This window comes from Chrysemys picta, chromosome 4 (assembly GCF_011386835.1).
Source record: "Chrysemys picta bellii isolate R12L10 chromosome 4, ASM1138683v2, whole genome shotgun sequence".
NCBI lineage: Eukaryota > Metazoa > Chordata > Testudines > Emydidae > Chrysemys > Chrysemys picta.
Genome location: NC_088794.1, coordinates 75,128,399 through 75,144,439, shown reverse-complemented (window position 1 = coordinate 75,144,439; position 16,041 = coordinate 75,128,399). Strand labels below are relative to the sequence as shown.

The 16,041-nt window shown below is 45.3% G+C and overlaps 1 protein-coding gene across 3 annotated transcripts in view; it reads right to left on the bottom strand.

Annotated features, from left to right (window-relative positions):
- Positions 1-658: 658 nt before the first annotated feature.
- Positions 659-16,041, bottom strand: part of PDHX (pyruvate dehydrogenase complex component X) — a 127,212-nt gene continuing 111,829 nt past the window's right edge. For all 3 annotated transcript variants that reach the window (XM_065592689.1, XM_065592688.1, XM_065592690.1), the window contains 2 exons: positions 7,834-7,898; positions 659-3,826 (listed from right to left, as the gene is read on the bottom strand). In XM_065592689.1, the coding sequence (XP_065448761.1) occupies positions 3,562-3,826; positions 7,834-7,898 (330 nt within the window). In that variant the 3' untranslated portion in view covers positions 659-3,561. The remainder of the gene's footprint in view (positions 3,827-7,833; positions 7,899-16,041) is intronic.

Sequence of the window (16,041 nt, the reverse complement as noted above, 5' to 3'; positions counted from 1 at the left end):
ATGTACATACAAAATACACAGGTCCACGTCCACAAAGGCAGTGTTGGTACAGGATCCTGGTCATCAAATTTTTGGCTTGCCTGCTAAATTGCCAAAGTTTGTAATGTTCAATAGGACTCGTCATTAGTGGGATCTAAAAAGGTTATACTGTATTATGTGTAGGAATATAGCAACACACGAGACAAGAGGTTCAGTGTTATCCAATCACTTTGCAGCACCTACGTTGTTTTAGAAATTCACATCTGGGATGATTCCAGAGACGACAGATTTAAAAAAAAAAAAAAAGTCTCAGAAAGAAAGTCATCTACACAGATAACATAATTTGGGATTAATTAGTATAGGGAGGGTACATACTGTTTCTGACATGCTGTCAAGCACAGGATGCATTTGAAGCAAAATATGTTATCTATTTTTGGTCCTCTTTCTCAATTTCTCTTTTCAAAGTAAAGCTATACTTTGAACATTCAAGCATATCCCTGTTCACAGGAAGCATGTTCCCAGCAGAAAATGTTAGTACACTGTTCATAGATCTCTATTTTCAATTTTCTGACTCCTCCTTCCTAGGAAATTGGATCACTTCTTCATGAGTCTCTTGCTTAGACATGCCAAAGATATTGACAATGATAAATTCACAAATAACAATGCATGAGGTATTTGATACTTTTGAAGCTTTTTATTTAAAGTAAAACTGTTTCATATTTAACCATTAAGACACTTCTGAAACATCTTATCCACAATACTTTTAAATCCAAGTTTTCCAGAATGAAATATTTTCTGTATATTTTAATCCTAATCAGCACCAATTTTGCTGTTCCATTTCTCTTGTAGAAGTCATTTGCTGTGCCAAATGTTGTGGTTACTCTGTAATATGGACACACATCTCCTTAGGACTAGGTTGAAACCACAAGACATTTTCACTTGTTCAGACTTTCTTCAGTCGGATGGGCAGCACACATCATGCGTCACCAACTATATTTCAATCCAGTGACAATGTTGGGATGCTTACAAGTAACCATTCTGCATGCTGTGAAGGGGTTAGCTACAGGTCACACGCTGAAGTTAATCTGCATGGCTATGATAGAAGCGCAGTTTAAAAAAAAAAAATCTCACGCTACCATGAAAAAAATTGCACTGCATCTGTTTGTACAAGCAGCATAGAGGAATTTGTTATATAATGTTCCCCATGTGCTGTCAACATTATGATTATATGTTCATATACAACAGCACCTTCCAGTAGCTCCCAAAGCAATTTGCAAACTATGCTGACTGTATGAATTTTAAGTAGGAATCACTTTGCCCACCACTGAACTGTGGCCTCCTGTGGGGTGGAACATATAACTGTTGACGAGTACACATGAACCCCACTTTCCCTTTAGGACAGGAAATGAAGAATAGATACCAGATTTAAAATCATAAGGGGAATTTTACTAGGCAGACTAGATTTAGCTATCCAAACACATTAGAACCTATTCAATTTCATTATTACCAATGGCACTATATATATGTAGATGTTTTGTCTTCAATGGGACCTGGGGCTGCTCAACACCTCTGAAAAAAAATCAGACCATATATGTCTAGGTGTCTAAAAATTAAGAACCTAAAAAGCATACAAGTTTGAAAATCTCAGTTATCAATAACAAAATCTGCCAATACAAAAAGGGTATATGAATAATAGCATAGTAAACCCTATGTAAGTAATCAGAAATACAGTGTCAGCTTGATAGCTTATGAATTTCTCATGTCGTATCATTCACGCACATCAGTTAAAGAAGCAAACTAGTTTTGTGAAAACTCCAACCTGAACACTGACATAAGTTTTAGATATACACTTACTATTGCAACAACTTGGTGAGTAAATAAATACTTAAGAAGTTTGGATCTTAAAGAACAAATTGGTGCAGTGAATTACATACAACCAAATATGGTGGCTCTAATGGTGACAGACTCCAGGACTTGAATGGGGCACTAGTGGCTTATGTTGTCATCAGATCCCCTCATTGGAATTATTTCATTGGAAATTCCCATTGTTTCCATATGATATATACAGTAAACTATCATAATAGGGATTCCAAATAAAAGGCTACTCAAACTGAATTACAATTCAGTATCCATCTACTTATGATATGCACTTTGTAATGATACATTCATTCATTCCTTCCATTCAAAGAAGGGATTTATTGAGCAAAATGTTCAGTATGCAAAATCTGACCTTTGCCACTCAGGTCTGATGAAGAAGTTGGTACCACTGTGTGATAGAAAGATCATCAAGATATTCAGTCTGCAAAACACACTTCAATTTTCAGTTACCCATCAGATAACATACCATGGAACAATTGCAAAAGCACTATTGCAATTTGCGATAGTCAAACAAGGACACACCAATTAGATTTTGATACAGGGCAACATTTAAATTATTTAATGGAACTCATGACTACTGTAATAATGTATTGGGCTAAAAAGTAAAGTCTCACTTTCACAATTTATTGCAGATTTAAAGCTTGTAATGATAAAAATATCTGGGGTGAAATCCTGGCTCTATTGAAGTAAATGACAAAACTCCTACTGACACATTTATTAAATTTATTTGTCTCCTTTGTGGGACACTACATTAAGTAGAGATCTTAAAATGCTGAAGTGCATACCCACACACACTTTAAATGTGTTTTTAATTAATCTAATGCTAAGTGCATTTTCAAATCCAGCTTTAGATGCTAATAGGCTATTTAATATTTTATTTTATTTGAGTTTTTCCATTTACATCCATTATGTAATTTGTTTTTTGTGCACTAGAATTTTTCCACCCTCTGTTGTATTCATCTGGAAAATCTCATAGTAAAGTAGAAGGTCAAGAATGGTTGAGTTTGTGACATGAACCAAACCAAGGTAACTTACATAGGGTCATGTGTCACCAACCAAAGTAACTTATCTAGTGTCAAGTAGAACCCCTAGCAAAATCCTTGTCAAAAATCTCAGAGCTCTCACAGTTTATATCACCCAATTCTAACAGAAGATTTTAGCTGGAACCCTCTTCACATATTAAATAGCTAAAATATATTGCTTGAAACGATAGCTGGTTTGATTCTCTTAATGATGATTGGGATTTATAGGGCCATCTTGCTCAGTCATGCCGTTTGCTTTCCTCACTGTGAAAGCTAGTTGTTTAGTCCTTAAACAAAGCATTGTATCATTCCCTTTTTCATTTCACGTTTCTCATGCAAATTTCCCAAGTTTTCTAAACTTCTCTCTCTAATTAAACAGTAATGTATATGTTTAAATTTGGTGCAGTTGCTATTAAGCAGTGAAAGAACTTTAATGCATTAACTCTATTTTAATATTTCTTTAAAGTGTTTCAGTTTTACAGTATAAAACTTGAGAGCTGGAAATGGTCACAAAGCCGGATCTGAAGAGTCTTTCAAGTTAATTCAAATAAATTAAATATTTTAATTATCCCCCTCATGCTTAGTATTCGTTATTTCTCTGGGGCAGCGGGGGGAGGAGAGGGGAACAGTTTTGTAACCTTGTTCCGTATTTTGCCAAAGCAGGAGCCAATCCCTGATCAGTTTAACATAAGGCAAGTCGTATCGGATTCTCTAAGTTTGCTTTCAAGGTCTCCAGAAACACTGAAGCCAGTTTGTCATCCACCATCCGACTGTCGCTTGACAGTGTCACTGTCATAAGCTGATGCTGCAGAAGTTTCTCATTCCCTTCTTCATCTTCCACAATCCTGAGTTCTGGTCGAGCTCGTCCCACAGCTAGGATGCAGGCTTGAGGAGGGTTTATGACGGCAATGAAGCCACTGATACCAAACATGCCCAGATTGGAAATGCTAAAGGAAGGGGGAAAAGTTTATGTACATATTTTACATGTTATAAGAAGCTATCACTGCATTGTCACACAACCAAGATACACCCAGCTGTGGAAAAGTCACTACTAAGGGAATTTGCAGTGGCAGCCTCATCTTCCTCCAGGCAGATTAGCGCTGCCCAAAAAATGAGCGGTATGGGCTGAACAGGAGGTGTAGTTCCAGGCATCTTTGAAAAGGCCCATTCAGCACATCACAACTGCAGCCTCTAACAATGGGAGTCTGTTTTCAATGTATAGAGACCCTCACCGTGGAATAAACCCAATGGGATGGCAGCAGTCAAATCTCTGCCTGCTGTCTCCTGTGAATGAATCCTATCTAAGGTAAGGTGTTGCCTGATGCAGGGAAGTGCATAAAAGATATGATGCAAAACTATATCTAGTATTTGAATTCAGCTCCTGTACCATAGCTCAGTTCTAATGATTCACAAAATACCTACAGTCTAATATTTCACAAAAGTATGATAACGAAAAGAGAGCAAAGATGAAAGAGGCAGAGGGCAGGGAGGAGGGGGACTAGCTATTGTGCCTCAATGCCCATATATAGAATCTATAGGTCCTAAACCTGGTCTTCAGATGATGAGTACACACAACTGCTGCGGAGTGTGCAAGCTTTAAGCCACCTTTGCACCTCACCTGATCCTGGGCCAGGTGTGTGCCAGGTTGGCCCCCAGATGTAACTGAGGGGAGCTTCAATTTACAAAGGCTACTGATAACACCAATGTACCAGTACAGCAGTTGGGTATCACTGGGACACAGGTAAGCCCCCAGCCCTACTCTGTTTCCCAAGGGCATGCCCCAATGTCACTCACTGGAGGTGGCATACAAGCCATTACGGTGACTCTATACCACTCCAGGATGGAGTTACCCCTTTATGACTAGCTACAGGAAGGATCTAGCCCAATACCTCCATTTATTTTTCAATTTATCATCCTTCTTTTGAAACCTGTGTGGTGGTGGTTTTTTCTTCTCCCCTCGCTAAAGCCATTTCTGTTAATGAGGACATCCATCCCTGAACTGATGGATTCCCATTAGCCTTTTCTGCCGAAATGCTTATGATCATCTAGGAGATATTTTCTTTTGACAACTGCTTCAGCCTGAAAACACCATGCAAAATAAATAGTTCTGTGCTCAAGGCTGGTGTAGTCCAATTACACTACCCATACTAACAAATCTCTCTCTGGAAAAGAGCTTTATTACTAGTGTGTCCCAGGACATTTTTATAGTCACCAATTATCCATTGTAAATGCAAAGATTTGTGTTAATACCATAATTCTGCACAGTTAAAAAAAATATATCACACTTAATCACTTAAAAAAGTCATGAAGTTCAGGTTTCCACAGCAACGTTAGCCACTCTGTTTAACAGTGTTCTGTTTCTCATAAATGTAATATATTAAGATACATGTTGAACCACAAAAAACTGAATCAGCATATGTTCAAAGAAGCCAATATAAAATTTGTTAGAAACTTAACTTCTGTATTGCCTTGCATTTAAATATTAACATTTTATTTAGCCCAACTATTTCATTTCTTCTCGTACATTAAAAAAAAAGGGGGGGGGGAACTGCTAAATACATGTAAATTGTCCCATTTAAGTTTTGAAGTTTACATCTCAAAGATCAGAGTGGACTAAGGAGGGTTATTTCCCAGCTATGGAGCAGCTTTTGTTTGGCTGGAGACCTTTTTCTGCAAGGCTGGGTTAAATGAGGCGAGAGTGTCTTTGCAATAGAAAGCTATTTTTATTTTTTTACATTATAAAGTAAATATTAGACCCTATGTCAGGGGTCGGCAACGTTCGGCACGCGGCTCGCCGGGCCAGTTTTATTTACCTGCTGACGCGACAGGTTCGGCCAGTCGCGGCCCCCCACTGGCCGCGGTTCGCCGTCCTGGGCCAATGGGGGCGGCGAGAAGCCGCGGCCAGCACATCGCCCTGGCGAGCCGCGTGCCGAACGTTGCCGACCCCTGCTCTATGTTTTCCTAACTACTATATATAATATACAATCTCCTGCAGATTGTCTGTTACAGCTGTCCCCCTGCTGGATTCCTTGTTTCCCCTTACTTTCTGTTTGTGCTGAGTGGCCGCCCACCCCGGCCATGGAACTGACCAAAGTCAGAGCCTGGCCCTGCTCATGGAAATGGCTTGTGCAGACTGACTGGAGCCATTTCTCTGCTCAGGGAGCTGGGGGCTTTTTCGCTCCTTTGTCTAGCTTCTTTGTTCGGACCCGGCTCGGTGTAGGGTGCTCTGCCCAGGTATGCGAGACCTAAAGTGGCCACATAGCTGAGCATATGAGTCAGACCTGTGACTCAGAACTTGCCCAGACATGTCCTGTGCCTACCTGCAGTTTCCCTGCCTTCTCTCCTCCCCTGGATTAAGGGGAACCAATCAAAGTTACTGGCGGGAAACTGCCTGAGTTCGCCCTTAAAACCAGACATTTTCTGATCAGACCCCCGGAGAAGGTCCTTGCTTTGCCACCTGGTCTGATCAGCTAGGGGTCTTTGGGGGGCCCTCTCCCCGCTCTCGTTTGTTTTTGAGCGTACCCCCGTTTTTAAACTCCCCTCCCACGAACAACGAATTTGTGCCTGGAGATCTCCTGATTATTGTAAGCGAATCGAATCCTCTCTGCGTCCTCTGATGCTGAAACTGCTGTCCCTGCTGCTGCTTTGGGGATTGGTAAGGAAAAACCTCTTGCACACTCCCCTTGTTCTAGCTGCTGGCTTTCTTTCCCCAGCAGGCAGACCCAAGCTAACTCCTTGGTCTGTATCTGTAATCTGCTTCTAGCTCCACAGCGCCTTTGCCGCTAGAAATAAGCTTGCTTGCAGCCACCATTAGTTAAACACCCCACCCCCCTTGAAGCTGTATCCTGGGCACACACCACTCTGCCCTCTGGAACTACCCCTAGTATAAGGTGCACCCATTAGGTTAGATTTAGCCTTTAGTCTAGATAAATTGTAATTTCATTTTGCATAGTTGTGGTTAAATTAGGCTTAGAAAATTGCTTGCATTGTACTCTGTAAATTAGGCTTAAAGAATTGTTGCATTGTGTTTTGTTACTTGCTAATTTGTGTAGTCTTGGTTAAGTTGAATCATAGATAAGATTTTGCTGTGTTCTGTATAATTGTCTCTCTGCTGTTTAAACTTGCAGCCTGTCTGCTCTCTCTCTCTCAATCCCTCCCCCACGTGCTCACCCTGCTCCTACTGCTGCCAGACCTCAATTGTATTACTGAAGTCTAGCATAAAACCCCATTGGTTACCCTTTTTCACTCTAACACCCCTCACATTTTACATTTACACCACTGTGACACATTTTTACCTAGAGTTGTTGACTATTTAACACATTTTACCCATAACTGTTAGTTGGTTATATGCTGCTGTGACACACCCTATACATAGGAATTGTTACTACCTGTTACATTTATACTTCAGTGTTAATTGGTTACCAACTGTATTGGACCCCACTGTATTGTACCCCCCTATTGAAACCCCCTATCCTATTTACTAAAAGAAACCCCCCCCCCCAATTGTCTACCTTAACAAACCCCGTACTCCTCACTATTGAATTTTCCCTGTTTTTGCATTTTCTTAATAAAGTTTATTTTGCACCCCACCAGTGCAGTAGTTGTCCCCCAAGATCCCCTACCTGCTGGCAGGGTCAAGATGGAAATACATGCAAAATAAAAGCCAAAACCCTTTTTCTCCCTATTTTCGACTCTCAACAGACTTGGCTGTATCAAGTTGAACCTGTCTGAAAATTGTGAGGGTTATTCTTTTGATATAGGAATCTCAGGCCTAGATTATCCTCTCTAATTTGCAGGTGTAAATTGCTGCATCTCTTTTCAAAATCACTTAATTTGCTTTCACAGATACATTGGTCGATTTTATAAGATGATGTGTTAATGCACATCTGAATATCTGAGAGACAGTCGTAGTTCTAAGCTCACATTGTATCTATTAAATTGGTAAAAAAATTACCTAAAAGATCCTCCTTGGTATTCCTCAGGTAACAGTTTTCCATCTCTTGCTTTCTTTGCGAGAGCCTAAGAAAGTAAAGATAGAAAATAAAATCCCAGACCAAGTTATTTCATCACCTTGTATCTGAGTAAGACAGCACACACTGAGTAACGCACAACATTAGTAAAATTTCCTATATGCTTTTTAGTCTACACAAATATTTGAGGCAGATAGTTTTGCCATTTAAATACGACATTGAAAACGATTAGTTGCTGCAGTTGTGTAAGATGTGAGGGGTGAGACATTTTGGATGAGGTGCGTGGGGAAGAAGACTAGGACTGGTAGCCAGAGAGATTGGATGAGGAGCTGGGAAGGGGGTAACTGGCACTAACTAACATTCAAAAGAAAGATTGAGACTCTGACAGAGACCCTGGATGTGGAGACTAGGACTGGACAGACAAAGAGAATGAGACTTGGATGAGAATCCTGAGGAGAGATTGGGGCTGGATAGGCACGGAGAGTAGAACTGGGATGAGGACCCAGGGATGTGGATAAGACAGGCCTGGAACAGGGGCAGATTGGAGAGGATAGAGCAGAAGGGATCAAGTGTAGGCAAAACAGGCAGAAGAGTCTGTACTCTAAAGGCAGAATTATTAGTTTTCAAATGGGCTTGTCTATGGCGTTCATCACAATAGTATCTGAGCGCTTTGCAAACATTAATCCATCCTCAACACCCCTGGGAGATGAGGAGGGGGATATTAGCCGCTTTTTATAGATGAGGAGCTGAGTCATAGCAGGATTAAGTCAGAAAAATGTTGGCTCTGTGGTTCAGCAACTGCTAACTTAACCCATATGTTTTGGGAATGCTCCTATGTCCATATGTTTTGGGCAGAACTTAATTGCAGAATTAATTAATTCCTATCAAAACTGTGTTGCAAACTAAACAAGTAATTTTAAACCTAATGGATGTTCACTGGAAGCTAAATAAGTCTGAAAAACTTTGCCTTAGCAGAGTACTAATAATTATTAAAAGACTAGCACTACAAAAAGTGAAAAGCCAAACAGCGACCAACAACTGAAGAGTGGAGCATACACATTGTAAGCTTGGTCACCATGGGAAGAATTGAATATGGTAACAGAAATACCCAGGAAAAAACTTTCAGCGACGTGGGATGCTGTCCTGGAAGTATCTGAATGATCCTATTCAATGCATGCTCCCAACACCTCTTCTGTACCAACTTCCTTCCCTCCCCACCTCTATCACCCTCCTCTAAGTATTGCTTTTATTCTTTATCTTAATTGTTTTAATGAGTTGTATCTTTATATACATTAATTTGCTTTGTCACCTTCAGAAAGGAAAAATGTATACAGACTGCAGTGCCTTCATCCATATTCTCAAAATCCTAGCACAGGTCTGAGCCCATCGCCCTCTGATTGTAATTTTGGAAACAGCTGCTTTTTTTCTGAAAAATCAGAGAGAGATGGGCTCAGACCTTCACTAAGATCTCAAGAATATGAGTGGAGGAAATACAGTCTGTATACTTTTTCCTTGCTGTAGGTAACAAAACAAATGATGGGTTTCCCACAGTTTCATCAGATATGAAGTAATATTTAGGTTTAGTTAAATTGATGGGGGGAAAAAAAAACATTCAAACTACATTGGTCTCTTTATAAAAGTGTTCTGATAACAATATATGTGGGATTTATTTGTAAGAAAAAGGTCCAGACATTTACTTTAACTGCAAAAGTCATGAGAAATAAGCTGAAAGGCTTTTCTTGTTAAAAAACATAAAATGTAAATAAAGTCAATTGAAGATCATCCTAGGTAAGGCAGGATGATCTAATGTTTAGGGCAGAGACCTGAGTTCTCTTCCTCTCTGCTGAGAGGCTTTGGGCAAGGCACTTCACCTCCCTTTCCTTAAATGATCCATAACACGTTCAAAATCACTCTTCAGGACACCAGGTTTCTATAAAAGTCCTCAGAGACCAAATCCACCAATAAGGGATAATGATACAAAGCTTTTTGTGTCGGAGTGGAGTTTTGTGGAGGATTAGCTTCTGAATTTTAACTGAATTATCTCCATTTTGTGAAAAGGTGTCCAAGGTAACGGACTTTGTATGTTACAAACTGTAATAAACAAAAAAGGACAGCTTGAAGGGAAATAAGGAATAGCTAATATTCCATATTTTATAAAAATATGTATATAAATAAATAATGGTGTATATTTTGATTGCATCCTTTTCCCTAAATCTTTATATGTCAGATCACCACTCTCTGAGTGCAAGAATTGAATCTTTGTGTGTCTGTTGACAATGCCTAGCATATTGTGGATGCTTGTGGCATATGAGTAATGAAGAATAGCAGTGCTGAAATGGGAATGATAACACCCATTTTTATAAAGGTCTTAGCTATTTATGTGGCAAAGTGCTATATATAAAGTTCACTATGCACAGAACAGGTACAGGGGCTGTTCAAATTTCCTCATGCTCTGCTGCCATTGTTCCATAACTCTGACCTTGACGTTGTTGAATTAGCTAGCCACAGAGGTAAGAGAGTGATTCAGTCTCTATGACCATCCAATCTTCAGTCTTTCTAGTGGGAGGTCAAGAAAGAGACTATAAGGAGATATGCGGGAGATTTTCAATGGCACAAATGGGAATTAGGCACCTAACTGCCATAGTAACTAACTGCCCTTATACCTTTGAAAATCTCTTCCATAAAGAAGAAAACTTGCCAAACAAGCGTGATTGGGTTTTTTCGGATAGATTTATGGATGAGGGGAGTATATGGATGTAATCTATGTGGATTTTTGTACAGAATTTTGCACTGAATTTTAAAATTGCTGGGACAAAATCTTTGCTGAGTGGACTGAATACTGGCCATGAGCAATGGGCAATTATAACCAGCAACGTATAGAGTTGGGGGAGGTTTCTAAGGGGGCATTTCTGGATCAGTTTATGGACTGGTCTTATTTAATGAAATTCATACAGGGTACTAAATTGGACGTAGTGGCAAACAACAGTGATGACAGAGAAATAATGCAAAAGAAAAAGACGGTTACTCACCGTTGTAACTGTTGTTCTTCGAGATGTGTTGCTCATATCCATTCCAATCAGGTGTGTGCGCGCCGCGTGCACGATTGTCAGAGAATTTTCTACCCTAGCAACACCCGGCGGGTCGGCTGTGGAGCCCCCTAGAGTGGCGCCTTCATGGCGCTGGATATATACCCCAGCCGACCCGGCGCCCCCTCAGTTCCTTCTTGCCGGCTACTCCGACAGTGGGGAAGGGGGGCGGGTTTGGAATGGATATGAGCAACACATCTCGAAGAACAACAGTTACAACGGTGAGTAACCGTCTTTTCTTCTTCGAGTGCTTGCTCATATCGATTCCAATCAGGTGACTCCCAAGCCTTACCTAGGTGGAGGGGTCGGAGTGAGACATTGCTGTGTGCAAAACTGCTGATCCGAATGCAGCATCGTCCCTGGACTGCTGTACCAGTGCGTAGTGAGCTGCAAATGTGTGGACTGATGACCAAACTGCAGCTCTACAAATGTCCTGGATCGGAACTTGAGCCAGGAAGGCAGTAGAGGAAGCTTGGGCCCTCGTGGAGTGAGCAGTGAGGTGCGGTGTTGAGACACCTGCCAGGTCATAGCAAGTCCGGATGCAAGACGTGATCCAGGAGGATAGGCGTTGTGAGGAGACCGGTAAGCCTTTCATCCGGTCGGCCACTGCAACCAAGAGTTGCGTCGTCTTTCTAAAGTGCTTTGTGCGGTCAATATAGAAAGCCAGGGCCCTGCGTACGTCCAAAGAATGCAAACGCTGGTCTTGGCGAGTAGCATGTGGTTTAGGATGGAAGACTGGGAGAAATATATCCTGATTCATGTGAAACAGAGAGACCACCTTAGGAAGAAAGGCAGGATGTGGACGAAGCTGCACTTTATCCTTATGGAAAACCGTGTAAGGGGGCTCAGATGTAAGCGCCCTGATTTCAGAAACGCGCCTTGCTGAGGTGATGACTACGAGGAAGGCTGTCTTCCAGGATAGGTACAGAAGTGAACAGGTGGCTAGTGGCTCGAATGGAGGCCCTGTGAGCTTAGAGAGAACCAGGTTGAGATCCCACGTCGGAACGGGCTGACGTTGTTGTGGGTACATCCGGTCTAAGCCCTTGAGGAATCTAACGACCATCGGGTTAGAGAATACCAAGGACGCGAGTTCCCCTGGGTGAAAGGCCGATATAGCGGCCAGGTGAACTCTAATTGAAGATATCGCCAAACCCTGCTGTTTTAGGGAGAGGAGATATTCTAATATGAGAGGAATAGGTGCCTGTAACAGGGACATGGCTCGTTGTTCGCACCAACAGGAGAACCGCTTCCACTTGGCCAAGTACGTGGTCCGTGTTGAAGGCTTCCTACTGCTCAGCAGAATCTGTTGGACAGAGTGCGAGCATTGCCGCTCTGCCTGGGTGAACCATGGAGCAGCCATGCCGTGAGGTGGAGTGATTGTAGGTCGGGGTGACATAGTCGGCCGTGGTCCTGAGAGATGAGATCTGGACACAACGGAAGCGGGATCGGTGTCTGAACCGAGAGCTCCAACAGTGTGGTGTACCAGTGTTGCCTCGGCCACGCTGGAGCGACTAGAATTACTCGAGCCTGGTCTCTGCGTAGTTTGAGCAGCACCTTGTGGACCAGTGGAAATGGAGGGAAGGTGTAAAACAGGTGGTCTTTCCAAGGAAGGAGAAACGCGTCTGATAGAGAGCCCGGAGCTCGCCCTTGTAGGGAGCAGAACACGTGGCACTTCCTGTTGGCTCGAGATGCAAACAGGTCTACCTGGGGAAATCCCCACCTCTGGAAAACGGAATAGATGATGTCCGGACGAATAGACCACTCGTGCGTCTGAAAGGACCTGCTGAGTCGGTCCGCTAAAGTGTTCTGGACTCCAGGGAGGAACGATGCCGTGAGATGGATTGAGTGGGCGATGCAGAAGTCCCACAGGCGAATGGCCTCTTGGCATAGAATCGACGAACATGCTCCTCCTTGCTTGTTGATGTAAAACATGGCTGTGGTGTTGTCAATGAGAACTAACACACAGCGGCCACGTAGGAGATTGAGAAATGCCTGGCACGCCAGGCGCACCGCCATCAGTTCCCGAACATTGATATGCAGGGCTAGCTGGGGTGCAGTCCACAGGCCCTGGGTATGGTGTTCGTTGAGATGGGCACCCCAACCCAGAGATGAAGCATCTGTGACCAGGTGCAGAGAGGGTTGTGGGGCGTGAAACGGCATCCCCTCGCAAACCACACTGTGATCTAGCCACCAGGTGAGGGAGGTCAAGACCGAGTTCGGAACCGTGATCACCAAGTTCAGGCTGTCCCGATATGGGCGGTATACCGATGACACCCAGGTCTGGAGTGGGCGAAGCCGAAGTCTGGCATGCCTGGTTACGTACGTGCAAGAAGCCATGTGACCCAGCAGGGTGAGGCACTACCTCACCGTGGTAATTGGGAAGGCCCTGAGTCCTCGAATGAGGCTTGTGATGGTATGAAAACGATTGTCTGGTAGAATAGCTTGTGCATGTCCGGAGTCTAGGACTGCCCCAATAAATTCTATCCTCTGGGTAGGCTCTAGAGTGGATTTCTCTTCGTTGAGTAGAATGCCCAACTCGTGGAATGTGTGTACTATTATGTGGACGTGAGCTCGAACTTGCTCTCTGGTGCGACCGCGTACCAGCCAGTCGTCTAAATACGGGAACACCTGTATCCCTTGCCGACGAAGGTATGCCGCCACGACGGCCATACATTTTGTGAACACTCTTGGGGCCGAGGATAGGCCGAAGGGAAGGACTGCAAATTGGTAATGCACCTTGTTTACCACAAATCGCAGGAAGCGCCTGTGAGGCGGGTAGATTGCTATATGGAAGTATGCGTCCTTCATGTCGAGGGCGGCGAACCAGTCTCCAGGATCCAGGGAAGGGATAATGGTCCCCAATGAGACCATGCGGAACTTCAACTTTACTACGAATTTGTTGAGTCCGCGTAAGTCTAAGATGGGTCGCAGACCCCCTTTGGACTTGGGGATCAGGAAGTAGCGGGAATAAAATCCCCTGCCCCTTAACTCTAATGGAACCTCCTCTATGGCCCCCATAGATAGGAGCGCAGAAACCTCCTGTATAAGAAGTTGCTCGTGAGAAGGGTCCCTGAAGAGGGACGGGGGGGGGGGGGGGAGAAGAAAACTGGAGAGCGTATCCCCTCTCCACCGTGCGAAGGACCCAACGGTCCGAGGTTATAAGGGACCAAGCATGGTGGAAATGGGAGAGACGATCCCGAAAGGAGGGGGCTGGATCCTGGGAGATGACTGGGGCGCCGTCCTCGACCGCACCTTCAAAAGTTCTGCCTGGGGCCTGAAGGTGGCCTAGGTGGCCCCTGGTTCTGACCGGGTTGAGGGCCGGTCAACCTTCTCCTACCACCTCGCCCCCGCCTTCTGGCAGAGTCCTGTCTCGGACGAGGTGGGGGGGGGTAGAACCGGCTGGGGCCGAAATGGCCTGCGCTGGGGTCCCGGAACATGCATCCCCAGGGAGCGCATGATTGTTCTCGAGTCCTTGAGGCTCTGCAGACGAGAGTCCGTCTTGTCCGAGAACAATCCGTGTCCCTCAAATGGTAAATCCTGCAGGGTTTGCTGCAGTTCCGGAGGCAAGCCCGAGACCTGGAGCCAGGAGATTCTCCGCATGGCGATACCTGAAGCCAGGGTTCTCGCAGCCGAGTCTGCTATGTCCAAGGAGGCCTGTAAGGAGGTCCGCGCTACCTTCTTACCCTCCTCCACTAAGGCCCCAAACTCTTCCCTGGAGTCTTGGGGGACCAATTCCTTGAACTTCCCCATAGAGTTCCAGGAATTAAAGTTATAGCGGCTCAGGAGCGCCTGCTGGTTAGCCGCTCTAAGTTGTAGCCCCCCGGCTGAATAAACCTTACGCCCAAACAAATCGAAGCGCTTAGCGTCCTTCGATTTGGGCGCTGCAGCCTGTTGACCGTGGCGCTCCCTTGCATTCACTGATGACACCACCAGTGAACACGGCTGGGGATGAGTATACAAGTACTCATAGTCCTTTGAGGTGACAAAGTACTTTCTTTCCACCCCTCTGGCTGTGGGTGCAATAGAGGCAGGAGTTTGCCATATCGTAGTGGCGTTAGCCTGGATCGTGCGGATCAGGGGCAACGCCACTCTGGATGGGGCATCCGCAGAGAGGATGTTCACAATGGGGTCCTGCACCTCCACTATCTCCTCTGCCTGTAGGTCCATATTACGTGCCACCCTACGTAATAGGTCCTGGTGTGCCCGGAGATCTATCGGGGGTGGACCTGTGCTCGTTGTGCCCGCCACTGCCTCATCTGGGGAAGATGAGGAAGATGCCTCAGGTGGCAAGGGATCCAAGGGTGGGTCCTGGTCCAACGAGCCCTGGAGCGGAGCATCACCTGCCCCTGGGTCCAGGACGTCAGGTGGTGCGGGCACGGAAGCCTCCATGCCCCCTGGAGGAGGGCGAGAGATGGTGGACTCTGGGGCCCTTCGCTCAGAGTACACTGAGCGAGAGGCTGATGGTGGTGGAGCCCCTTGTGCTTGGTGGTACGCCCACGGGGTCCAGAACGACCAGTGCGAAGGTCCCTGAGCGGGATCCTCCGCTACCTCCTGCCAGTGGCCCATGTCCGGTTCATCGGCCTGCCCCTGAGGGGGGTATGCCGATCTCGATGCCCCATCGGAGGAGCGAGACACTGATCTCGATGGCCATGGCGGTGCCAACCGCGCTGAGATGAGCTCCGGAAGATACGGTGCCGTACGGTGCCGGTCTGGAGATGATCGGTCCCTATGCGGTGCCGGTGAGCGGTGCCGAGATCGGGATCGGTGCCGATGACCGCGTTGGTGCCGAGGACCTGGATCGGTGCCGTGGTTCCAGTCCTTGAGACGGTGGGCGCATCATGGCAGGTTTTCCCCTGGATTGCACCGGACGAGGAGCCAACGGTGCCGGTGGTTGGGGCGGTGCCGGCTCCGTGAGAGCAATCAAGTCTCTCGCCGTCGCGAAGGTCTCTGGGGTCGACGGGAGGCACGGCTCTACCACTGACCGCGGTGGTGATCCCGTCCGCACCGGACTCAACGGCCTCGGAGCCGGAGTCGACGGTGCCGGAGGCACCTGCTTTTGTTGCTCCACTGGTGGACGCGGCTCTACCCCCGGCACCGGGGGGGCCG